The sequence below is a fragment of the Leiobunum rupestre genome, chromosome 1, assembly GCF_980474605.1.
Source record: "Leiobunum rupestre chromosome 1, qqLeiRupe1.1.hap1, whole genome shotgun sequence".
Taxonomy (NCBI): domain Eukaryota; kingdom Metazoa; phylum Arthropoda; class Arachnida; order Opiliones; family Sclerosomatidae; genus Leiobunum; species Leiobunum rupestre.
This window is the reverse complement of record NC_143384.1, coordinates 82,830,370-82,857,530: the sequence shown is the minus strand read 5'-3', so window position 1 is coordinate 82,857,530 and position 27,161 is coordinate 82,830,370. Positions and strand designations below refer to the sequence as shown.

Genomic DNA, 27,161 nt, shown 5'->3' with positions numbered 1-27,161 from the left:
TACATCCTTTTTTTTGTATTTTGTTATTAGTAATTTTATCCATGAATACAGAACTGTAAGTAGCCTTTAGAATTAAAACAGAGCCATCTAGTAACGACAAGCTATCGTAAAGTAGAAGTCTTATGAATTTTCGTAAGCTTCACTGATACTTGCAATGACAATAAGTTTGCTTAGGATATGAACATTTAGAACCTAATACAATTTTAACGTAGGCTGCTACGAGGCTATTTCTAAACTGACTAGGCTAAATGATTTGGATAATACGATTTATGTACCCCAACATGCTAGACTTACTTAATTCTTTGATGGAATCGTTCAGAAAACTATTCACTCCGGTGATTGGTGAAGGTTTATGCGACACGTTATAGAGGGTTATGCTTAGAGTTCATCGTTTTCTGACAGAATAAATGGATAGAACTCATGTAGAGCAGTTTCAATTCATAACTTAAGAGAATACATTCGCAAGTTTATTTTAAAATAAATTTAAAACTTTGTATGTTTTCATTAAATAAATGCACAATTTGTTTAGATGGGCAAAACATTGTCGTTTACTTTCGTTACGATGAAATGTATTTTAGAAGTTCAGTAGTTACGATGTTTATTTATTTCTAATAAATAATTTGGTTTTACTCAAATTCTTCGAAGAGAGTCAGGTCTACCTATTTAACTACATTTAAAACATAAAAATGTCGTAACTACTCTAACGGGAAAACCGAAATAAATTTTGGAATATTTAGCAAAAATTATCATACCTAGTTGAGACACGGTTTAGAATCTACACATGTTGGAGCTCCCTGTACCTTCGTACATGCTAGCGATTAGGTCCCCTTATTTTCTACTGCCTGCCAACCCTGTTCCAGACTTAGCTATCTATGCGCCACCTGTATGTTTTAAAGAGTACTAATGTATTTTATATACAATTTTTTAAAAATTAATTTGAAATATAAATACAACAAAAGCTTCACCTGTTTTTTTATTTAATTTATATATTTAAAATTTTAATTCAAAACCAAGATTATAGAGAAAAAAAATCCACGTGTCTATCTACTCTAAGGCCTAATAATAATATCATATTTTTAAACAGGAAGCTTAAAACACATTCCAAAAATACAATTTGAAAATTATAAGGTGTTTTAGGATTACATAATATGAAAAATAAAGAATTAGTATAAACAATATATTTACCTTAGTTAAATATGAAATTCAGAAAACCTTCCAAGGTTGGAGTCCCGAAGCATTTAGTAAAATTAAATCACTAGTTTTCGCCAGATGACGCTTTCGGCGCCTTAGCCTGATTTCAAACTTCTAAACGCGGGAGTAGCGAGTAAGTGGACCCTCCCATATCTCAAGCGCTCCCACCTGTGTAGATTCTATAAACCGTGGTTGAGACGACCTTTTGATACCTTTTGTATTTAGATTAAATCCTATCCCTTTTATGGAAAAGACCTGATTCCAAAGATTATATCTATCCCTGTAGCTGTTGCTTGGCTACAGCCAGAAGTTGATTTGTTTTTCTTTGTCGAACTCCAAAGTCTTCTTAAAAATTCCAAAATTATTTTCCAAATAACAGTAGACCCGGCCACCTGAATTAAAAGGCTTCAAAAGTCGCTTGACGACTTAGGCCTAAGGTGGTGCCTTGGGTATTAGCCTAGCTGATTATTATTATTATTATTATTATTAGACTTGGCATCCAAGAACAGGCAAATTGTATTTTTGGAAATATTCTAAATAAACCTCAATATATCAAAAGTCAAAATTTCAGCCAGAGATTCCAACAGTAGACCGGTTTCGCCCTTTTGGGGCTCATCAGTACTGTGTAGGAACTCTGGCTACCTCGGAAATCTGCCGATATCAGAAAACTAATAAACAATCATATAGGGCACTCTGATTGTTTATTAACCTCAATATAAATAAATAAATAATAATCAGCTAGGTACCACCACCAAGGCACCACCTTCAAAGGCCCAAGCCATCAAGCGACTTTTAAAGCCATTAATTCAGGTGTCCGGGTTACAATGCGTAGGAGGGCGGTGGCCAGTGGCGTAAATACGCCAATGCAGCCAATGCAGTATATTTTCCGTCTGCTTTTAACCAAGTTACGCGCGAGCTCACCACGAGAGGCGCTGTACGTCAATCGCTCGCTCCCTATACCAGCCTTCGAATTATTACAATTTCCCGCGCGAAATTATGACGAAGGGAATGAAAAGTCACGTGCTTCTCGATTTTCTTGCTGGATTTTTCAAACACCACTGGGACCCTTTTATTGAAATTTTTAACTGACTTATACCATTTTTAACTGGTCATTTGCCTGGTCACACCGCCTTTTCTATGAGATTCGAACAGCTAGATTTGTTTCGGTTGCGAATAGATGAATCAAGGAACCTTGTACAAGTGTGTAAAAAGGTTAAAAAACCAATTTCACGGAATCGAACAAGAACCACCAAATCTAAGCAGAATCAAGGGATCAAATAAGAATCAGGGACTCGGAATCGAATGAGAATCAAAGAATCAAGTGTGGAATAACGGAATCCAAATAGAATCACGGAATATTCAGGAATGATGGCTGAATCCCGGAATAATAAGGAATCACGGCGGAATCACAGAATATTAAAGAATCACGGCGAAATCACGAAATATTAAGGAATCACGGCGGGATCACGGAATATTAAGGAATCACGGCGGAATCACGGAATATTAAGGAATCACGGCAGAATCAAGAATCTTAGCAGAATCAAGAATCTTAGCAGAATCAAGAATCTTAGCAGAATCAAGAATCTTAGCAGAATCAAGAATCTTAGCAGAATCAAGAATCTTAGCAGAATCAAGAATCTTAGCAGAATCAAGAATCTTAGCAGAATCAAGAATCTTAGCAGAATCAAGAATCTTAGCAGAATCAAGAATCTTAGCAGAATCAAGAATCTTAGCAGAATCAAGAATCTTAGCAGAATCAAGAATCTTAGCAGAATCAAGAATCTTAGCAGAATCAAGAATCTTAGCAGAATCAAGAATCTTAGCAGAATCAAGAATCTTAGCAGAATCAAGAATCTTAGCAGAATCAAGAATCTTAGCAGAATCAAGAATCTTAGCAGAATCAAGAATCTTAGCAGAATCAAGAATCTTAGCAGAATCAAGAATCTTAGCAGAATCAAGAATCTTAGCAGAATCAAGAATCTTAGCAGAATCAAGAATCTTAGCAGAATCAAGAATCTTAGCAGAATCAAGAATCTTAGCAGAATCAAGAATCTTAGCAGAATCAAGAATCTTAGCAGAATCAAGAATCTTAGCAGAATCAAGAATCTTAGCAGAATCAAGAATCTTAGCAGAATCAAGAATCTTAGCAGAATCAAGAATCTTAGCAGAATCAAGAATCTTAGCAGAATCAAGAATCTTAGCAGAATCAAGAATCTTAGCAGAATCAAGAATCTTAGCAGAATCAAGAATCTTAGCAGAATCAAGAATCTTAGCAGAATCAAGAATCTTAGCAGAATCAAGAATCTTAGCAGAATCAAGAATCTTAGCAGAATCAAGAATCTTAGCAGAATCAAGAATCTTAGCAGAATCAAGAATCTTAGCAGAATCAAGAATCTTAGCAGAATCAAGAATCTTAGCAGAATCAAGAATCTTAGCAGAATCAAGAATCTTAGCAGAATCAAGAATCTTAGCAGAATCAAGAATCTTAGCAGAATCAAGAATCTTAGCAGAATCAAGAATCTTAGCAGAATCAAGAATCTTAGCAGAATCAAGAATCTTAGCAGAATCAAGAATCTTAGCAGAATCAAGAATCTTAGCAGAATCAAGAATCTTAGCAGAATCAAGAATCTTAGCAGAATCAAGAATCTTAGCAGAATCAAGAATCTTAGCAGAATCAAGAATCTTAGCAGAATCAAGAATCTTAGCAGAATCAAGAATCTTAGCAGAATCAAGAATCTTAGCAGAATCAAGAATCTTAGCAGAATCAAGAATCTTAGCAGAATCAAGAATCTTAGCAGAATCAAGAATCTTAGCAGAATCAAGAATCTTAGCAGAATCAAGAATCTTAGCAGAATCAAGAATCTTAGCAGAATCAAGAATCTTAGCAGAATCAAGAATCTTAGCAGAATCAAGAATCTTAGCAGAATCAAGAATCTTAGCAGAATCAAGAATCTTAGCAGAATCAAGAATCTTAGCAGAATCAAGAATCTTAGCAGAATCAAGAATCTTAGCAGAATCAAGAATCTTAGCAGAATCAAGAATCTTAGCAGAATCCAGAATCTTAGCAGAATCAAGAATCTTAGCAGAATCAAGAATCTTAGCAGAATCAAGAATCTTAGCAGAATCAAGAATCTTAGCAGAATCAAGAATCTTAGCAGAATCAAGAATCTTAGCAGAATCAAGAATCTTAGCAGAATCAAGAATCTTAGCAGAATCAAGAATCTTAGCAGAATCAAGAATCTTAGCAGAATCAAGAATCTTAGCAGAATCAAGAATCTTAGCAGAATCAAGAATCTTAGCAGAATCAAGAATCTTAGCAGAATCAAGAATCTTAGCAGAATCAAGAATCTTAGCAGAATCAAGAATCTTAGCAGAATCAAGACTCTTAGCAGAATCAAGAATCTTAGCAGAATCAAGAATCTTAGCAGAATCCAGAATCTTAGCAGACTCAAGAATCTTAGCAGACTCAAGAATCTTAGCAGACTCAAGAATCTTAGCAGACTCAAGAATCTTAGCAGACTCAAGAATCTTAGCAGACTCAAGAATCTTAGCAGACTCAAGAATCTTAGCAGACTCAAGAATCTTAGCAGACTCAAGAATCTTAGCAGACTCAAGAATCTTAGCAGACTCAAGAATCTTAGCAGACTCAAGAATCTTAGCAGACTCAAGAATCTTAGCAGACTCAAGAATCTTAGCAGACTCAAGAATCTTAGCAGAATCAAGAATCTTAGCAGAATCAAGAATCTTAGCAGAATCAAGAATCTTAGCAGAATCAAGAATCTTAGCAGAATCAAGAATCTTAGCAGAATCAAGAATCTTAGCAGAATCAAGAATCTTAGCAGAATCAAGAATCTTAGCAGAATCAAGAATCTTAGCAGAATCCAGATGCTTAGCAGAATCAAGAATCTTAGCAGAATCAAGAATCTTAGCAGAATCCAGATGCTTAGCAGAATCAAGAATCTTAGCAGAATCAAGAATCTTAGCAGAATCAAGAATCTTAGCAGAATCAAGAATCTTAGCAGAATCAAGAATCTTAGCAGAATCAAGAATCTTAGCAGAATCAAGAATCTTAGCAGAATCAAGAATCTTAGCAGAATCAAGAATCTTAGCAGAATCAAGAATCTTAGCAGAATCAAGAATCTTAGCAGAATCAAGAATCTTAGCAGAATCAAGAATCTTAGCAGAATCAAGAATCTTAGCAGAATCAAGAATCTTAGCAGAATCAAGAATCTTAGCAGAATCAAGAATCTTAGCAGAATCAAGAATCTTAGCAGAATCAAGAATCTTAGCAGAATCAAGAATCTTAGCAGAATCAAGAATCTTAGCAGAATCAAGAATCTTAGCAGAATCAAGAATCTTAGCAGAATCAAGAATCTTAGCAGAATCAAGAATCTTAGCAGAATCAAGAATCTTAGCAGAATCAAGAATCTTAGCAGAATCAAGAATCTTAGCAGAATCAAGAATCTTAGCAGAATCAAGAATCTTAGCAGAATCAAGAATCTTAGCAGAATCAAGAATCTTAGCAGAATCAAGAATCTTAGCAGAATCAAGAATCTTAGCAGAATCAAGAATCTTAGCAGAATCAAGAATCTTAGCAGAATCAAGAATCTTAGCAGAAACAAGAATCTTAGCAGAATCAAGAATCTTAGCAGAATCAAGAATCTTAGCAGAATCAAGAATCTTAGCAGAATCAAGAATCTTAGCAGAAACAAGAATCTTAGCAGAATCAAGAATCTTAGCAGAATCAAGAATCTTAGCAGAATCAAGAATCTTAGCAGAATCAAGAATCTTAGCAGAATCAAGAATCTTAGCGGAATCAAGAATCTTAGCGGAATCAAGAATCTTAGCGGACTCCAGAATCTTAGCGGACTCCAGAATCTTAGCGGACTCCAGAATCTTAGCGGACTCCAGAATCTTAGCGGACTCAAGAATCTTAGCGGACTCAAGAATCTTAGCGGACTCAAGAATCTTAGCGGACTCAAGAATCTTAGCGGACTCAAGAATCTTAGCGGACTCAAGAATCTTAGCGGACTCAAGAATCTTAGCGGACTCAAGAATCTTAGCGGACTCAAGAATCTTAGCGGACTCAAGAATCTTAGCGGACTCAAGAATCTTAGCGGACTCAAGAATCTTAGCGGACTCAAGAATCTTAGCGGACTCAAGAATCTTAGCGGACTCAAGAATCTTAGCGGACTCAAGAATCTTAGCGGACTCAAGAATCTTAGCGGACTCAAGAATCTTAGCGGACTCAAGAATCTTAGCGGACTCAAGAATCTTAGCGGACTCAAGAATCTTAGCGGACTCAAGAATCTTAGCGGACTCAAGAATCTTAGCGGACTCAAGAATCTTAGCGGAATCCATAATCTTAGCGGAATCCAGAATCTTAGCAGAATCCAGAATCTTAGCAGAATCAAGAATCTTAGCAGAATCAAGAATCTTAGCAGAATCCAGAATCTTAGCAGAATCAAGAATCTTAGCAGAATCCAGAATCTTAGCAGAATCCAGAATCTTAGCAGAATCCAGAATCTTAGCAGAATCCAGAATCTTAGCAGAATCAAGAATCTTAGCAGAATCCAGAATCTTAGCAGAATCCAGAATCTTAGCAGAATCAAGAATCTTAGCAGAATCCAGAATCTTAGCAGAATCCAGAATCTTAGCAGAATCAAGAATCTTGATTCCAGATTCCTTAATTCGGTATCTCGTAAACGATTTCTCGAATTGACGGACCCCTCGCCAAAGCCACTCGCAAAATTAACAGGACGCTTTTCTGTTATTTTTGCATTAGAGATGTCTCTGCACACCGATTTGGCGCGAAGTTGGCGATTTGTTGACACCATGCCCCTTTTCAATTAATTTAACTAGGAATCGTTTTTTTACGATTCTTAAAAAAACGTCTCTGCAGCGGGCCCTAAGACGTCACAATATATATATGACTATTAAAATCGTAAAAATTATAGGGGTCAGAGGATATCATAATAATACCAAAGACACCAACTCACACCCAAGTCATTGAGAAACGTTTAGTGCCAATAATTCTAGTGGCAGCGTAGTAGGGTGGTGACAAGCCTTTCTGGCCACCTCAAGAAGTTTCATTCAGAAGAGTCATTGAAATTTACGTGTAGAAGACCTTTAAATAAGATTTTTCAGTTATTTATTTACAAAAAATTTAAAGCTTATTATAACTTTTTAGCAGTTAATATTTATTTTTGGCTACTTGAAAAAACCATATTTAGAATTGTTTTGGTTTCATGGCTAGATCCTTAGAACGATGAAAGATTAAACATCTAGAAAATGTTTCAAAATGTCACTTTTTTAGAGTCTGGTTGTCTGGCGATGTTCTATCTGTGGGTGTTTCATGTCCGTGTTTTTTCTTGTAGGATTAATCCAATTTCTAAATCTTGTTCTATAGAAAGGAAAACTTTATTGAATAAAGTGTAACTAATTTCAAAATTAATGGTTTAGGGTTGTACTATATGTAGTTTACAACGGATGGTCGGGACCAAATTCCGGCTGTCCTTTGTAAGCTTAAGCCGTACTTGATGGCGCCTCCGTCTGGATAACGTAATAGTTTTTTTATTTTGTCTACAAAAGGAAGTTTGAATTTGCCTAAGCTTTAAGAAATTCCTTTTTGTTATATTATTAGAGTGAGATATTTAATCTGATTAACAATCTGGCGAGGGTTTTTAATTTTTAATCTTTATCTTGTTAAGCGTACTGGAATTAAATAATTTACTATTAAGTAAATTATCATCTTCTTCCACCTACTACCTTCAAAGACTTTAAAGGTATTTATACCTTATTATTAATTAACCGTGTGATATTTAAAGTTACAACAGGCGAGTGTTCCAAATATATTGGTAAAGAATGTGATATTAACTAGAAAAGGTTTCACCGGAACTAGGGCTTCCGAATACCCTGTGTTTTAATATTGTTATTGCCTTGTCGATAGCCTTTGTATGGTGGTAGAATCTAGGAAGTCGTAGGCTTAGATAACCATTGTGTTAACCTTGAACAATGGATCAATTTAACAAGCAAAATATTGCTGCATCTTAACCCCATCCGTGCCCACCTAAGGGATTAACATTTTCCGGTAAATCTCTGGAAAATTTGAGGGAATTTTTAACTGCAGTTGACGATTTTCGTCGCGTGCATAGTTTATCGTACGCCACCATATTGAATTATAAACCCTTAATGTTAAAAGGAGGTGCTTTTTCTTGGTATCATCAAGTAATATACCCTAACATAGGTGACACCACTCTTCTTGATTTTACTGAGGCTATCAGAACTGAATGTTATCGTTTAAACGAGTTAAGACAAGCTCCTCAAAAGGACGATTAGCTAGTTACTGATTTCATACCATGAGTTTTTAAATTTAAATAATGGATTAGCGAATTCCGAATCCAATGTCGAGTTGACATGATTAAAAGTTCATTGGTCAATAAATAATGAAATTTACAAATTTTCTAAGCAGGGCAATTGCTATTATTATAATTTGTAATTTTACTCTCGCCGTTTAATGGTTCTAGGATTGGCCTATGGAGGTAATTCCGAAAATTGTGGGAGTCTTTCGTAAAACAACTTGTTTTTATTTTAAATTCAAATAATATTTTTTATGTTAATTAAGACGGATATTTTTCTCTACTAGCTCGAGTGCATAAAAACGGTTAATTTTATTAAGTGTGATCTTATGAAAAAACATCTATAATAAAGCACTTTAGTAGGTTGGATTGATCATGGATTAAACACTAAAGGATGTTGCACGAGCTAAGATTTCAATGCCGAGTTCGCGTTGGCTCAGTCGTAACGTGTTTCCTCCCACCGCGCTTAACTCCCCTAGGGGCACCGGATATGATTTTGTAGCGTCATCTCGTATTTTTTTTAAATAATTTCGCGGGTTTTTGGAACTTCGTGATTTTCGTCTGCTCTTTTAGTTGAAGATTATAACTACATGGATCAAAACACGATTCTTTTATCAATCTTCAATTTCGTTTAAAATTACAAATAGTAAATAGTGAAAAGGTTGAAACTGCAAAGCTTCAAATCCTAAAATAAAGATCTTTGGTAAGTATATAAACGAAGTATCATTGCACGCCCGTTTGTTGCCCCAGGATAGAAAACAATTTCCGGTTTGCGGGCTCACGCCGCTAGGTGGCAAGGTTACAGAGTATTTTTCGCTCGTGGAACATCCTTTAGTGTTTAATCCATGGATTGATATCGACTACTTTTACTGCTTTAGATCCTAATTTTTTGTCTGCTTAAACTATTCTATTTCTATACTAAATTTACAAAATTATTGCACGACGGATACTTCATGGTTCAATATTTTATTAAAATTAAAGGTTTACGCTAGCTTTCGGGTCGAAACCCCTCTTCGACCCGAAAGCTAGCGTAAACCTTTAATTTTAATAAAATATTGAACCATGAAGTATCCGTCGTGCAATAATTTTGTAAATTTAGTATAGAACTTCCACCATGGTTATAAAATTAAATATTTATGATTCTATTTCTACTTCTGTATTTATTTATACTTAATGATAATTTTTGTTTAGGACATAATATGCAATGATAATTTTTTGTTTAGGACATAATATGCCTTACTTCTATTCATTATCACGCTCAAATAGAAAGCTCCTTTGTCAAAAATAAATCAATCTGGTATGTGATTGGTTCAACAAAAAGAGCTTCTTCGGACGCGGTTGATTCATACGACGGTGTCGATTTTCTAACCCCTTCTCGTGGGCCACGTGTTAGGGAAAATACCTCTTAAAAATTTTATTATATCCAATAACCTCGGTTCATTTACTTCTGGTTGTACAGCAATCGATGTACGTAAGGACAAGACATAGATTATTAGGGGGCTCCAAAGCCGCATTTGCATTGGTTCAAGATTATAGCAGAGAGGCTGATGATACGATGGCTGTAGAGGGTAGACATATATAGTTCTACATGTATCTTAATTATTAGGAATATAGAGAGCACATAGATTGCCTAACTATGCCTGTCGTATAGAGAAGGACCAAGGTTATCCATATTTATGACGCCCTTTATAGCGCTTTTCAATTGCCCGTCAATAGTCATTGGCGTTCTCGAGCTCGTTGTTACTGGCTATTCTAGGGCAATTTAAAAGTATCTCTTATCTTCTATGGGCTTTAATCTAATCGTTAAGTTCGGCCCCTGCGAGAGGCTGCTGCCATGATTGGTATATTTAAGGGGGTATATGAATAATTTCATGCAAATACGTACAATTGAGATAATTCGCTGGCTTCAAAGGTGTCAGGAAGCGGTTTTCCGCGCGTGTCTGGCAAGAAAGCTACGAAGAAACTAATAGAAAGACACAACACTCCAAAAAGGGCGAACGGAACATAACGACCGTAGTATTCTGCCTACAGAAATATAAACTATTAGTCTTATTATATCAGAACAAAAAATCAAATGTTAAGAACGATATAATGGTACAAGTATTCTCACTTACCATTTCTTTCACGAAAGGCGACAGCATCGAGGCCGCTCGAGCGAATGTGCTGCAAAAGCCCATCCCAATACTCCTCAGTGGCGTTGGATAAAGTTCCGATGTAAAGATATAGGTCAAATGAAGACAGGAAGAATCAAAGAACTTAATTGCCGCCAACAATAATGTCACCAACCAGAGAGGAGCTGTAACAGAAAAAAATTAAACGTTTTCAATGAATTCACTTAAGTTAATATTTATTTCAATAATCATTTGAAATTAATCAATTAAAACCAAAGAATGATAAGTATTATTATAATAAGAAAAATTATTATGTTCAAATGTTTATGATAACTCATCGTGTTTCATCCCCCCCCCCCAAATAGCCTTGATAATGGATGGCATTAACAATTATGCGATCGTGTTAAGCAGCACGAGAGCTATTTAAAAAGAAAATAAATTGTCACAGCTCGTTATTCTACTGAAAAAATACCAAATATATCTAATAGAGCGTTCTATAAAATCGGCCCAAAACCGGCCAAACTTTTCATACAGACTATAGAGCTAGTTCAGCAGGACTAACAACATTGCTATTCTTTGGTTTAAGTGAATTCGGCTTATTTCCTTTCTTTATATGAATATTTTAGAGACGTACCTTTTAGGAGTTGTAAGAGGGACCCTAGGTGTTGAAGTATGTTTGGGGTTAAGAATATTTTCATGATCTAAATTTCTTTTTAAACCCGTGGATTTGGGACTAGTATTTGACTTATTTGCCATCATACATTTATTACAAAAATCATTGAAAATAAGAAAAACGGCGCGGAAAGCCGGAAATTAGTGAAGCCTAGGCTAGCAACTACGCTACTCCTAAAAATCGACTGCTCTCAATTTCTTACGGGTTTGCCAGTTAAATATTTTTCTCTCACACGAAAAACCGGCCAAACCATCACCGCCTCCGAACTCAAAAGGGGGAAAGCACACCACACCGATTTTAAAGAACGCTCTATTCACCCAAATTTAAATAAAAAATGACTATCCGGTCTCCTGTTTAGCCTTCTCGCTAATGACTTTGTATTTTGGTCATTCAAAATTTGAATGAGAATACAAATTAGTTTCATCAAGATTAATATACTAGTGATTTAGAAACATTCATAAATGTATTTTTGAAATGTGTTCATTCGTGATCATACTTGACGATAAAAAGATTTTTACAATAATCAAAATATTACTGTAGTTAAGATAATATTAATAGTTATAATGATAAATACATGTATATGCAGGAACTTGGTACAATTTATCACTGTTTCTTGAACTTATCGGATGACTTACCAACGTTTATGCACGTCGTTGCGAAGCAAATAACTCCAGTAACTAAAAACAAAATGATGAGTCCTTTTCTACATCCCAACCAACGAACGCTGAAGTAAGAGAGAAACAAAGCAGGAATTTCGATCGCGCATACCACTATGAAACTGACGAACATATCGCTCCCGAAAAAACCAGAGTTCAATGTTACACCGTAAAATATGAAAGCAGTTATCATCCTGAAAAAATAAATTCAACTATTGGAAAAAAATTGTAAGTCAAGTATTTTTTTTCAGCTAAGCTAATACCCTAGGAGTAGAGGATACTCATATTTAAACCATTTTTTCCAAGATGACCGCCAAGATGGCCGCCAAAATGACCCCGAATTCTTTTCCAAAAACCAGTTTTTGACCTTTGAAAAAGTTAACAAAATATTTTTGTTTTCAATCTCAAATTTGACCTTGAAGATGACCTTTGACCTCGACGCTTGACCCCTGTCCACAACCTCTAAGCTTCGGTCTATCATCCCAACAAGTTTGGACACGAACGGACAAGCTCGGACCGAGATATCGGCAGTAATATTTGATCCCCCGACTACTTCAACTTATTTACTTTTGATATCGTTTTTTTATTTTTTTCATTTTTTAGCCATTTAAAATGCTAATTAGTTAATTGCGAGATGGGGAAACGAATTCGCGACCTTCGCTTTATAGCCTTGACAAGTTTCGGCCCCACCCAAAATACTTTAAAATTTATATTAATATAAATATGTTTTTTTCATTTTTTTCGCAAATATTTTAATAGTTTTATTATTTTAAAACAATGCTAGTTTTAGTAAAGTAATCAAAAACACAATTAGTTATTATATTATTTAATAACTTTTATATTTCAAACAATATATTTTTTAAACACTTAACAACACAAGAAACACTACAAATAAAACTAAAATATAATCTAACAAATTAAATTAATAAATAATAAAGAATTAAAGAAGGGGGTATAAATAATTTGAAGGCTAAAAATATAAAAAACACAATGTTAAAAACATTATAAATATATAATTAAAAATAATTATAATTACATCAATTCGTAGAAGATATTTTTCCTCTTCGGTACAAAACGACATGTCGGGTTGGAAATTCGGGCTAGAATTTATAAATATAAATAAATTAATCTATTAAAAACGAATATATCTAAAAAATATTTACCACAAGAATTCTTTAACTTTTTCTTGCTGCTCTACCATCGCACGAATAAAAACACTGTTTTTGGTCTTAATCGCTTCGGAAGTATACAGTTCGAGAATGTCTGAATTAATTAAAACAGATCTAACTTTATGTTGTACAGTGCCAACATGTGGAATTTGATCTAACACGTGAAGTTCAGACTCAAACTGTTTTAAATTCTTGTGATTCCACCACGAAATTTGACTAGTATTACAAAATATCTGCATATATTTGCTAGATAATTGAAGAATTTCGTAGCTAAACCAACCGAATAACATTACCCTACAATGGAATAATAAATTATCGTACACAATTCCTGGACGATAACATTTGAAACTTTTATCATGCACAGAAAAAGAACAAAAGTTTTGCGATTGTTCAATTCGCGATCCGTAGGGTGCGACAAAAATAAGGGATTTAACTTAAATGAATATTTAAAAAAGGGGCATTTAAACTTAATTGAGCCATATTGTTCGATTACTGTTTTAGATTCTAGAAATACAGTTTTTAAACAACGTTCTTCGAATTCTATACAAATAGTTTGTTTTTTAAACAGATTATACGTTCTTACTACTCGAAGAGAGATAAATTTTAACGATCGTGGCAAAGACACTACAGGTTTTAGATAGAAATCATCAGTCAGCATAGTTTTAGAGTTCTCCTGGTAATAATTCTCTACATTGAGATTTTATAGTCTAAGTTCGACCTAGTTTTAAAAATTTAACAATATTCCCTTTAGGAATAATTATTAATTCTGTAATATAATTCAGGTTAAGTATTAAGTCGGGGGGTCAAATATTACTGCCGATATCTCGGTCCGAGCTTGTCCGATCGTGTCCAAACTTGTTGGGGTGATAGACCGAAGCTTAGAGGTTGTGGTCAGGGGTCAAGCGTCGAGGTCAAAGGTCATCTTCAAGATCAAATTTGAGATTGAAAACAAAAATATTTTGTTGACTTTTTCCAAGGTCAAAAACTGGTTTTTGGAAAAAATTTCGGGGTCATTTTGGCGGCCATCTTGACGGCCATCTTGGAAAAAATGGTTTAAATATGAGTATCCTCTACTCCTAGGCACCACCTTAGGCCTAATTCAGAAGGCCGGGTTACAATGCGTAGGAGGGTGGTGGCAAGCCCTTCATGCCACGCGAGCCAGCAGCTCCCTACACTTACTATTACCGTTAACAATGTCTGATGGCTAAGAGTAGTGTAAAAAGGCGGGTTTTGGCAGGTAATATGATAACAATGATCGCGCGAAATTTGAATGCTATGTAAAAATTGTATTTTACGATGAACCTATCATGTGGTTGGTAGCCATTTTGTTTTATCACATATCTAACATTTAATTGGTGGCTTTTTTTCCATTTTCTTATTTACCTAGACTAGGGTTGGCAGTCCTTTTGTTTTCAGACTTTTGACTAGATGAAATTTTCTTCTGACGTGTCTAGCCCTCGGTTGATGGTCAATTCGGTTTTTCTGTTGGAAACCTGGCAACCCTGCCACATTTTCCAGTCGCATTGTAGGCAATGCGCAAAAAAAACAAGTTATAAACCTTTCAATGAATTTTATTCAAGAACTTTGTTTACATTAGACATTCATTGAGTTGGGTAGTATACAATACAATGAGCACAATTGATAAACGCAAAGAATAGGTTGAAAATATTACAAGAACATCAACATTTTATGAACGGAAAACAAATTTATACAATACATAATAAATTTAGTCATAGACACTCTCTTCTCCAAAGCCATTGTGAAAGAATCATGTACCCCATTCGAGTACAACAAGTCTTTTAGGGATTCTCAATGGGGATTTAACATTATGTGGAAGCAAGTTAGTCCTGTATTTGGGTACTTTGGTCTAAAATAGGGTAATCTGGTCCAACATAGGGTAATTTGTTCAGAAACGGGGTACTGAGGGTACAAAAATGGGTACACCCTAAATCAGTTGGAGGGAGAAGAATCGTTATCCGATCATTTTCCGAGAGACTAAAGCAAACAGAATAAAAATGTTTTAGTATACTGCTGGTAGTGATTGTTAGTGGCTAAAGTTTCTTTTCAACTACATTGCAAAAGCCTAAAAATGTATTCATTATTATTGAATGATGCATAACGGTAATAACCAAATACAAGTGTTTTAATCCCACCTATAACATATCTCTTACTTTCAAAAGGGCTTAACGTGATTTTAGTACTATTTGTAATATATAGCTTATGATTTTGTGAAACTATTTTATTTGTGTTCGCTAACGTTATACGTGGCGTAAATAAACATTCCCGATAAGAGTTGTGTTTATATGTTTCTTGACAAAATGTTTATCAACACCATTGGCAGTATTCTTATCTCCACCCTCACTCGGCAGCGAAAACATTTTTGGTTTAAGACCAACGAAAGAGAGGCCAAGTCTGCCACAAAATTCATCTTTCATAAATCGGAGTTGTTTTTAGTTATTTTCACTGAAAAGCATATGCTCTTTAGGATAGTCTGAAAAATCATAAAGATCGGTAGACGTTGCTATGTCATTGTAAATATCATTAGTGTCAGTCAGATAACAAAGTAAGTCAGTGTCTGTAAAAAACAGCTTTGCTTTTGCTTTTGATCCATATTATAGCATCTCATTATCTCATTATATTGAAACTCATACATTCAGGTTTTGCTGACGTCAAGAATACTAAATCGACACATATTGGTCGATTAAGCAGTATCCTAATTCAAAAAGAACTTGAAATAGTAAGCTCAAGAGGACTATGACTACGCCCAATTAATCTTGGATTAATTTAACTTGAATAGTCTTGGGGGCTACCAAAATCTCTACGTACTGACTGATACTCTTCTGCTCGCTGACGTCTTCGAAAGCTTTAGGAGTCTGAGTATGCATTACTATAGTCTAGATCCCTGATTTGTGTACAGTGCCCCAGGCAAGGGCGGATTAATCCCTTTCGCTGTCCTAATCACTTTAAACATTTTGATTCCCCCTGGGCCCCTACGGAATAATGAAAACCATAATTAACAGTAAAATTATATTATAGTTTTAGAAATGACTAACCCTGTATTGAATTTTTGTCATTAACTCAAAAAAGTTGATAATTAAATCTACACTAATCGAACTTCAACCTGGAAGACAGTGTTGCCAATGTTCGAGAATATAAATTTCTCTATTTTCTTAAATTTTGACTTTGTAATTTTGGGAATTGTGTTTAATATAAACTATTTGTTGCCCCCAATCCTCTTGTTGCCCTAAGCAATTGCTTATCTCGTTTAATGGTTAATCCAGCCTTGGCCCCAGGATTAGCTTGGCAAGCGTGTCTATTGATGACTGGTGTGAAGCTGGAGCTTTTGACTGACATTGATCTGGATTAAGGGCTTCAAAAGTCGCATGATGACTTAGGCCTAAGGTGGTGCCTTGGGTATTAGCCTAGCTGACTTTTTCTATTCATTGAGGACGGCATTAAGGGAAGTATTTCAATGATTTCTTTGCGTTACACGGAGGCGAATAACAGATACATGGAAAACTATGATTCCTCAAAACCAAGTTCTTGTCTAATGAATTGTGACGGGAATAATCTTTAAGCGCGTGGGCGATGAGTCAGCATATGCCTACTGAAGGATCCCAGTGGATGAATGAAGAATAAATAGTCTCGTTTGATGTAATAAAATTCGAGGATGATAGCCCAGAAGGTTATATTCTGCAAGTTGATTAGCAGTACCCTCAGGAAATTCACGATTGACACGACGAATATCATCTCGCTCCTGTTAGAAAGTGCTTTAAACAGGATGAACTATCTGCGTATTCTTTAAAACAATTGCAGATTATGAACGCAACATTTTTGGAGAATCAACCAAAGCTAATACCAACTTTAGAACAAAGGAAAAACTAAATTAACCACTACAGAAATTTAAAATTATACTTATCGCTTGGTCTTCGCCTTACTAAAATACACAAAGGTTTAAAATTCAACCAAACCCCATAGATTAAGAAATATATAGAATTCAATACTCAAGCAAAGGATTAATTTAGCAAATCCTTTTTAAAACTTATGAATAATGCATTCTTTGGTAAGTTGATATATTTTAAAAAAATAAATAAAAGTAATTATCTTGAATGCTTAAAGCAAAATTTTATTTGTAGGAAAAACTATGATTATTAACTATTATGTATTGTATAAATTTGTTTTCCATTCATAAAATGTTGATGTCCTTGTAATATTTTCACACTATTCTTTGCGTTTATCATTTGTTCTCATTGTGTTGTATACTACCCAACTCAATGAATGTCTATTATTACCTATTACCTTGTAAACAAAGTTCTCGAATAAAATCCATTGAAAGGTTTGTAACTTGTTTTTATTGCGTATTGCCTACAGTGTGAATGGGGGCTAAAAAAATCCGAACTATAGAAAATGTAGCAGGGTTGCCAGGTTCCCAACAGAAAAGAATAATTGGCCATCAACCGAAGGCTAGACACGTCAGAAAAAATGACATCTAGTCTAAAGTCAGAAAACAAAATGACTGCCAACCCTAGACTAGTTAAATAAGAAAAATTCAAAAAGGCTACCAATTAAATGTTAGATATGTGATATAACAAAATGGCTGCCAACAACATGATAGGTTAATCGGAAAATACAATCTTTACATAGCATTCAAATTTCGCGCCTGCTAAAACCCGCCTTTTCACACTACTGCTGACTCCTTTTCTAAAGGGTGCTATTTTACTTCCATATTGCTATAATCATGATAGAGATAAGTGAGGCGTTCTACCGATAAGGGGCACCTGCGGGCGGGGGAAACGGGCCCCTATAGGGGCCCCCCTTTTGCGGCAATATTCGGCGGGGTCAAAAGGTTAGCTGATTTACGAGGTCAATAGGTTATCTGCCCCTATGGACACGATGCAAACAATAAATAAGAGTGAAACAGGCCCCTGTAGGGGCCCCATTTTGCGTACATTTTCGGCGGGGTCAAAAGGTTAGGTCAAAAGGTTAGATGATTTACGATGTTATAACCCATAAAACCCAGGTGCTAACCCATTATAGGTCAATAGGTTATCTCCCCCTATGGTGGTGACACGATGTTATGCAAACAGCCGGCCCGTCATAGTTAATAGCTGGAGGCACCCCATTTTAGGTCAAAAGGTTAGCTGATTTACGATGTTATAACCCATAAAACCCAGGTGTTAACCCATTTTAGGTCAATAGGTTATCTGCCCCTATGGCGGTGAAACGATGTTATGCAAACAGCCTACCCGTCATAGTTAATGTCGGGCACAATTCGAGTTGGTTTTCGCCGACAAACACTTTCGGGCCCCTAAGGGTAGCGTAAAATAGCGGGCGGTCATCGGTAAAAGTGTTTTGGAAAAAAAGAGCAGAGTGTATACAAATTATAAGGTTTTATTTAGATATTCAAAGTTACAGTACATTAAGCGGATGAAAACGTTTAAAGATAAAACAATTTATTTTTAATATATTTATGGTGTGTAGATACCATATTAAACAAATTGTAAAAGTTAAATACACAAAACATATTTTGGTTGGCCACTGTTTCTTTAAAATCGTCAATAATTTTAAATGCTGTTACGTAATTGGACGCGTAGCGGACAACGGTATCATACCTTTCATGTTCATCCGATAGAAATAAATTGTTGGGTGCACATGGTTCTTTATACAATATTTCGTAAATTTTACGATAATTATCGGTTATAACGTAACCCATTAATTCAAAGAGTTTTTGGTTCACTTTAAGGAGTTGAATGTGCGAATTAATGAAATATTTGAGTCGGTCCAATTCTCGAGTTTCCGGCGCTTTGATTACGACCGACGCTTCGGATATCGTGCTTTGCAAGGTTAATTCTTTTTGGTCAGACATGGCGGCGGTCACTAGCGCGTCTGATAACGGGAACGGTGATCGAAAGGGCAGCCTTTGTGGATCATTTATTTGTTCCCAGTGGCCGTATAAATCATCCCAGGCGCGCGAAGACATTTCAAAGACCTGGTGTGTGATTTTATTGCATAGAGCTACAGATATATCGAGCTCAGACGTAAAACCCGTAGTAACGAAAAGCTCGGATGAAAGTGAATACCGAGGGTTAACTTTCCGCTGAGTCGGATCAAATTTAGACATTTTAGTGGGCCCAGGAACGTTATCTACACAGCTTCGTTTAGACATGATGCTCGAGAAACGGTTTGTAGTGTACTGCCGATGGATGACGAGGGTGAATGTCTTATATATAGCGATAATAATTTGGTGACGTAATCAGGATGATGTAATGGGTTGACTCAATGACTCACGCGATTAGTCAAATTTTGCGGTGTTATGTGTATAGCGACGGCCATATTGGTAAACCAAAGAGATAGAAATTCTACAAGTCCCATTAAAAGTAAAATCAACGCGATTAGTAATGCGTTTTTAGGATTGTTCGCGATAAGCCGACTAACGGGAGAGGCGGGGATAGAACCTTCCATACCGGAAGTTATCGTTAAACTAAATTTATCAATAAACCAAAAAAGGGATTTAAACGTTATATATTTTATAAAAAACCAAATGACATACAAAGTATTAAAATAAACAAATGACTAAAATAAACAAATGACTAAAATATACAAAAAGAAATATTGACAAATAACTAATATATAGAAAGGAATTATTTACAAATGAAAAATACAAACGAGAAATGAAAAAAAATATATACAATAATTAAGAGGATCTATTCCACATAGTTTATGGGGCTACATAAAATTCTACGCGCAACAACATTCATTTATAACCATTTTTCGACAAAACGTTTGTCCCCAAAAAATATCTAACACTTTGAAACGTCTTTTTTTAAAAAGTATTTGAGTATATAACCATGACCATCCTTCGACGCTTAAAAACAGCTGTGAAAACAATCGCTTTTTATAAACATTTCGGTGCACACTATTTTAACAATACCCGATTTGACGCGTCAAGTTAAATTCAGGAGTCGCGCGTGGGTCTTAATTTGCATCGTAAAAAAGGTTAGGGTTGACACAAAAAAAGAGCCCCTAAACAATTTTCCCTTCAAAGAAAAAGACCGTAGGGGCCTACATTGTTCAATTAAGACTCGAGCGGCGTGGCCCCCAAAGGATTCCACCCTAAGGGTTTGGTGTCTAATAAAATAGCGGCTCGTAAAAAAATTGGGGCCGCTCGGAGAACAAGAAGGACACAGTCAAAAAGTTTTTTTTCGTATATTCACCCAGCTTTGTCAAAATAGTCAAAAGAGTTTTCGGGCGGCTCTTTTGAAAAACAACTATTGTCAGCGATAAAAGGATGAACAACCACCAAATTTATGGGGCTATCATTAAAGTAGCCCTTGATCCATCCTTAAATTTAATAGGCTTAAAAAACATTGGGGCTCATCTTTTAGAAAACAATCGAGTTTTATATAATAGAGTTTCGACTTAACGACGTGATATTATTTTTATACAGCCTCAAAAGATACGTATAAATAGAGCCCTATCGGCCAAAGAAACTTCACTAATCAGCGGAATTCTCTAGTTGGAAGTCGTTTTCTTAGCACCTAGAAAAAATGGATAGCGAAAGCTTATGTTGGTTTCTAGACGATTTGGAGGTAAATAGACCCTGGTCCGTACCGCAACTACTGCAATTTTATTACGGAATATGTTTATTTTTAAATTTAGAGCCGGGGTTTGCACCAAATAAGTTACCCGCAATCTTTAGCCGTCTGAGTTTTAAATTAATTTTGACGGTTATTGAAATTTTTGAAACTGTTCAAGCTATCACCCACGTTCCAGAAGCGTGCCAAACGGTAGCCGAACTCCGATTATTTAATCAAGCATTACCGCCTCGGTTAGGCGAAATTATTGAAGCTAGATATAATAAGCGGGAAAAAGAATTAAACGAACTCGAGTGGGATGCCATGTTGGGTGCCGAATATGACGAACCTGTGTTGGACTACCTGAAGAGTAAGTTTTTTTTCTCGTACCGAAAAATATCTAAGAAATTAAAATATATATTTATTTTTATAGACGCCCCTGAAATTGTCCCGGTCGATGATGCTGAACCCCGTGAATCCGCCGAAATGGTGGACGACTATTTCAACGACCTACTTAACCAAAGCGGTTACGGGGAGGAGGAGGGAAATTTCCCCATTGTAGGGTATATTGAATTTGAGGACCCGAATTGCGTAATTTTGGGTCAGAATGAAAAACAGTTCCCGAACTTCAATATGACGGGAATTGAATTGGAAGCTGAAATATCTAATAATATAGCGGAAGGGCTTGCCAGGGTCACTGAAAGGGTATTACGCGATGTAAGTCCCGCTGACATGGTACAACTAGTAATCCGTAGTTCGGCGCTGGGTGCGGCGCATCCCGATATAACCATTTCATTTAGGAGACGTGACCAAATTGATATCGAGGCCCTTCTCGACGAGGTATCCGAATCTATATATTCAGATGAGGAAGAAGCGTTTTTCCTGGCACCCGTTAATTTAACTTTTTCCATTGTCCGGTTACCCCAAGGCGGTGGCTGTGCAAAACGGAAACGACTAGAGACATTTGCCATGTTTTCTAGGAATAGACAAGCAATTGTCCGTATTGCGAACAGCGACTCAATCTGTCTCGCTAGAGCTCTTTGCGTCGGTGTGGCGCTGTGTAAATATCAGAACGAGCCCGAAAACAAAAGACTAAAAACGGTCTATGAAACTTTGTCGCATACCAAAGAAAACAATGTGGCTCAGCGAGCCGAGGCGCTCCTCCTATGCTCCAAATCGGGTGTCCGACCTAATAAAGAATGCGCGTCGCCCGAGTCGATTAGAAAATTTAGAACGTATCTCAAAGAATACGATATTTTAATCTATCAAATTAAAAACAGCTGGCCGACCTTGGTGTACGATTCTAGAGTGCGGGGAGGTATGGACAGAAAACGTATTGTACTTTTAAACGAGGGGGCGCATTTCAATCTAGTTAAAAAGCTGGCTCCCTTATTCGGGAAAGCAAAATTTTGTTCAAAGTGTCTAGAGGGGTACAGACAAGATAGCACCCACGCGTGTTCAGACTATTGTTTCGCGTGCTGCAGGGCCCTAAAATGTATCGGAGATATAATAAAATGTCCCGACTGTTTACGTAAGTTTACGGGTGTCGATTGCTACGCTCATCATAAAATAAAATTAACCGGCGATAAATTATCATTATGTCAAAATTTATTTCATTGCACGGAATGTTCGATTCTAATCGATTTGACTAAACGCGACGGCCAGCTGCATTCTTGTACCGAACAGTATTGTACAGTTTGTCGTAAGTTTTCCCCCTCGGGACATCAATGTTACATCCAAGTAATAAAAGACCCGCGACGCCCGTTACCCCGTTTCGATTCCAACGGTCAGCCCACGCAAATGTGGATATTTTACGATTTTGAGACTATCCAAACCAAACGGCACCCCGATAAGAAAAACTGTTATATTCATCAACCCATTTTATGCGTGTCGGAAACTTATTGTGGATCGTGCGTTGATACCCCCGACGTAGCATGCAGATTTTGCGGCGTTCGCCAAAGACAATTTCTGGGTTCAGATTCCGCGCGAAACTTTTTCGAATATTTAAGAACACTGGCTCGGATAAGAAGAGTGACCGCGCTGGGACATAATGCCAGTAATTATGATACGCAACTCCTATTACAAGTTATAATGGAGAGTGCCGACTCGTTTGAGCCCGATCCGATAATAAATGGAACTCGCATCTTGCAACTGAAACTACACAATTTAACTCTATCGGATTCGTATAATTATATACCCATTCCTCTGTCGAAATTCGCGGATACGTTCGAGCTGGGTCGCGAATATACGAAAGATTTTTTCCCTCATTTTCTATTCAACGTAGTTGATAATAATTTTGACATTTACAAACCCGAACAAACAAACTACGTCTCGGAGAACTCGCTGCCCCCCTTGGAAGCTTACGGGGCCCAATATTTCACGGCGAAAGACCGCGAAAGTTTTAACAAATGGTACGCTCTCGAATCCGAAAAGAGTTCGGGATTTAATTACCTCGAAACGTTAAAACTCTATTGTTCTAGAGATACCCACATATTAGCTAAGGGTTGTTTAAAGTTTATGAAACTATTTCAAGACTTGTGCGAAGTTAATCCGTTTAGCGTGGGCGTGACTATCGCGTCAGTGTGTAGTTACGTGCTAAGGAAAAAATTTTTGGAGCCAGAAACGATTGGCATAATACCGGCTAATTTGTATCGGTTATCCGAGCCTCAATCCACCGAGGCTTTAGAATGGCTGGCTTGGGAAGCGCATGTCCGGAATGTTACCATCGTGTCAACGCTGAATGGTCGAGAACCGCGTGCTGGAAAAATTAAAATTGATGGTCTAATCGGTGAGAAAAACGCTCTACAATATCAGGGCTGTTGGTAAGTATTATTTTAAAAAGTTCGAAGAGACAAAATATAAACAGGTTTTTTTTCATTAAAGGTATCACGGTTGTAGGACTTGCTTCGGGGACTCTGTAAATAGGAACCAGCCATTATACGCTAACGCGAGCGATACCCTTAATACACGATTTTCCAACACGATGCGGACAACCAATAAACTTAAAGAAATGGGTTATACCGTCATTCAACAATGGGGGTGCGATTGGATTTTGGAAAAACAACAAAATCCAGCCATAAATGAATTTTTAAAAAATTCTAATTTTTCGGAAACTTTAACTGAACGTTTAGACCCGCGAGCCGCTTTTTTCGGGGGCAGAGTATCAGCCTTACGAACGTACTGTAACGTTGAAGGGACCGACGATAAAATATTCTACGTGGACATTTGCAGCCTGTACCCTTTTATAAACAAACGGTATTATATCGAAAAATATATATATATAACGAAAACAAATATTTAAGTGTGTTTTCCTTTTTATAGTGGCAAAGTCCCCGTTGGTCATCCGACAATTCTGCTCGGTAGCGATATTCCAGCCATTGACGATTTTGAGGGATTATTGTTATGTAACGTGCTCCCGCCAACCAATTTATTCCATCCTATTCTTCCGTATCGGACCGTTAACAAAAAGTTAACGTTTACCCTATGCCGGACGTGTGCCGATTTACGGTATCAGGGTGACTGCGAGCATTCTGACGACGAAAGAATGCTTAAAGGCGTTTGGGTAATCGACGAATTAAGATGGGCGGTAAATCGCGGATACAAAATTACAAAAAAAATTGAGGCCTGGTCATACACGGTGACGCAATACGATCCTGCAACGGACAGTGGAGGGATTTTTCGAGATTACGTTGACTGTTTCCTAAAAACCAAGGTGGAGGCGAGCGGCTGGCCGTCAGATTGTCAGACCCCCGAAGCCCAGGCTGAATACATTGCGGCTTTCGAACGTCATGAAGGGGTCAAATTGGACCCTACCAAAGTCTCCAAAAACGAAGGTCTTCGAGCCATCTCGAAATTAATGCTGAATTCCATGTGGGGGTCTGTATGGATTTTATTACCCCCCCATTGGGGTTATAAATCATATTGGGTAGCGTGATAGATATTAAAACTTTTTTTTTCCAGAAAACTCGGTCAGCGATCCATTGTGACCAAAACTGAAATCGTTCGCGAACCCAAAGTGTTCTTTGAACTGCTATCAAATCCTGAAATCAACGTAAAATCGGTTTTGACAGTCAACGATACGACTCTTCTAGTGAAATCAGCCCCCATCAAGGAAGCGGAAATCCCTCTAAAACATACAAATTGCGTAATTGCCGCTTATACAACCTGTCAAGCGAGATTAGTTTTATTAAAATATCTTGAAATAGTCGGAGAGAACGCGTTATATTTGGACACTGACGCCCTCCAGTACGTCTCGAAACAACCCCTTATAACTACGGGCCATTATTTGGGCGATATGGTCAGCGAGTTATCCGGTTATGGAAAGAATTCGTTTATTTACGAAGCCGCGTATGGCGGGCCAAAAAATTACTCGTTTTGGGTGAAAAATCCGGATACTGGCGAAAAATTTAACGTTACGAAAGTGAAAGGATTTCGAATTAATGTCGGTAATCAGCATATCATTAACGGCGAAAATTTAAAAACTATGCTAGGAGTGACTGACGAAGAAACTGAAATACCGGCGGCGTTTGCCGTGCCTCTGCCCAAACAAATCCGTCGACTTCCGGATCATACGCTCGTTAGCGTCGACTTGGAAAAAGCGTATCGGCCCGTAATGGATAAAGTTCGGGTTTTATCGAATTACCGAACAGTTCCATTCGGATATAAAATACGCGCTTAAAAAAAAACCTTCGCTCTTATGCGGGCGAGCCGCGGGTCGAGAGGCGCCGGTCTCCGCGAGTCGCCGTCTCGGCGTTCGAGAGAGAGAGAGAGGCGCGCGCGTTCTCTCTCTCGATCCGCTATCCGCGCGCGTCGGGGGTCACGAGGGGGGTGTGTCTCTAGCGCGCCGGCCGCTTTCCACGTGGCAAGGGGGTGTGTCACGGGAAAACCTTTTTTTTTGTTATTGTCAAAAATAAAAATATTATATATAAAACAAAATGTCCATTTTATTTCATTCTGGTTTCAGCTACGCGGTGATAATGTACCCTTTTTATCACAGTTGTAACATCATACTTTGCGGGCCTAGCCAAAGTGGTAAGACATATTTCGTAGAAAAACTGATTAAACATTTAAAACAAATGTTTGAACCTCAAATTGAAGAAATCCACTGGTTTTACGGCGAGGATCAGCCAGGATACGATAAACTTAAAAAATATAACGTTATATTTCATAAGGGTTTACCCGATCCTGACTTATTTGACGGCTCGAAACGGATACTGGCGGTTTTAGACGATTTAATGGGGGCGGGCCAAAAGGGAGAAGTTGCCCAATTGTTCACCAAAGTCTCGCATCATCGTAATGTTAGCTTTATCTACATAAGTCAAAATTTATTTCATCAGGGTCGCGGGTGTCGCGAAATTTCCCTCAATGCGCACTACATACTTTTAACGAAAAATGTACGGGACAAAACACAGATTAATTGCTTGGCGCGCCAAATGGCCCCTGATAATTCCAACTTTGTTATCGAAGCGATTTCTGACGCGACTAAGGAACCAAACTCTTACGTATTGATCGACCTTCAGAAAGATTGCCCCGACTCACATCGGATCAGAACTAATATTTTCCCAGGCGAGCAAGTCTCGGTATACATTCCGAAATAATACTTTTCCGAGGGTGGTTAGTTACCACACACCCCCCCAGCGAGTCGAATTCATTCGATGTACAATGTCTCGACGAGTCAGGTCGCAAAAACATCTGCTCGAATCGATCGGCAAATTAAAGGGCGTTAAGAGACGTAATATTTTAATTAACGCCAATAAAGAGTTGATCGAAGCAATATCTGATTGCGTGTATAATACTCTTATCGGGAATATACGTCTAACCACGCGGCAAAAACTACGATTAAAAATACACCGTAAAACGTTACGCAAAATTGCGCAGAAAAAATTGGGCTGGCAAACTAAAAAACGAATATTATTAAATCAAAAAGGTGCCGGATTTTTCTCGTTTCTTCTGCCTATTGTGTCGTCGCTCGTGGGAGCCCTAACAGGTTGAACATAAAAAATGTTAAGGTACTCGAAAAAGATGACTTTAGCGCCGATTACGCCACCCCATCAACAACTCAAACCGGATATTGACACGGAAATGGCGGATATTTTAAAAAGCGAAGCGCTCGATGACAGGACCAAGTGGAAGATATACGAAGAGATGCTATTAAAAAAGCACGCTCGAAATAAACCGATTGAAAATAACGATACGCCCAGTTACGAAACATTAGTCAATCTGTTCCCGCTAGGATACAGAGCGAGCGCCCGAGCTATATTTAATCATTTGATTTCGGACAGCGGTCGACTGCGGTGGGACAGCCAGGGGCAGATTTTATTAGACGGTGAAATACAAACGGATTCTGATATTGTTGATTTAGTATATTATCTAATAAGCCCCCACGCGCCGAGACCCCAGAGTTGGTCAAAATTTAATAACCTGGTGGGT

The 27,161-nt window shown here is 37.1% G+C and overlaps 2 protein-coding genes across 2 annotated transcripts in view; one reads left to right on the top strand and one right to left on the bottom strand.

The window, feature by feature from the left end:
• Window positions 1–7,503: 7,503 nt before the first annotated feature.
• Window positions 7,504–27,161, bottom strand: part of LOC149968234 (solute carrier family 22 member 6-like) — a 29,547-nt gene continuing 9,889 nt past the window's right edge. Inside the window, exons 2-5 of the mRNA XM_090167725.1 lie at window positions 11,969–12,183; window positions 10,664–10,845; window positions 10,435–10,574; window positions 7,504–7,594 (exon numbers count right to left, since the gene is read on the bottom strand). Of these exons, the coding sequence (XP_090023851.1) occupies window positions 7,504–7,594; window positions 10,435–10,574; window positions 10,664–10,845; window positions 11,969–12,182 (627 nt within the window). The 5' untranslated portion in view covers window position 12,183. The remainder of the gene's footprint in view (window positions 7,595–10,434; window positions 10,575–10,663; window positions 10,846–11,968; window positions 12,184–27,161) is intronic.
• On the top strand, window positions 21,057–25,410 carry LOC149968235 (uncharacterized). Its single transcript, XM_090155973.1, has 7 exons — window positions 21,057–21,102; window positions 21,166–21,967; window positions 22,013–22,070; window positions 22,398–23,554; window positions 23,616–23,987; window positions 24,054–24,608; window positions 24,693–25,410. The coding sequence occupies exons 1-7, from the start codon at window positions 21,057–21,059 to the stop codon at window positions 25,408–25,410; spliced, it is 3,708 nt and encodes a 1,235-aa protein (XP_090012099.1).

Coding starts and splice junctions, on each gene's coding strand:
- LOC149968235 (XM_090155973.1), top strand. CDS start 21,057: ATGTTGGGTGCCGAATATGACGAACCTGTGTTGGACTACCTGAAGA. Junction 21,103..21,165: donor TGTGTTGGACTACCTGAAGA/GTAAGTTTTTTT, acceptor TTATTTTTATAG/ACGCCCCTGAAATTGTCCCG. Junction 23,988..24,053: donor TACCCTTTTATAAACAAACG/GTATTATATCGA, acceptor TCCTTTTTATAG/TGGCAAAGTCCCCGTTGGTC.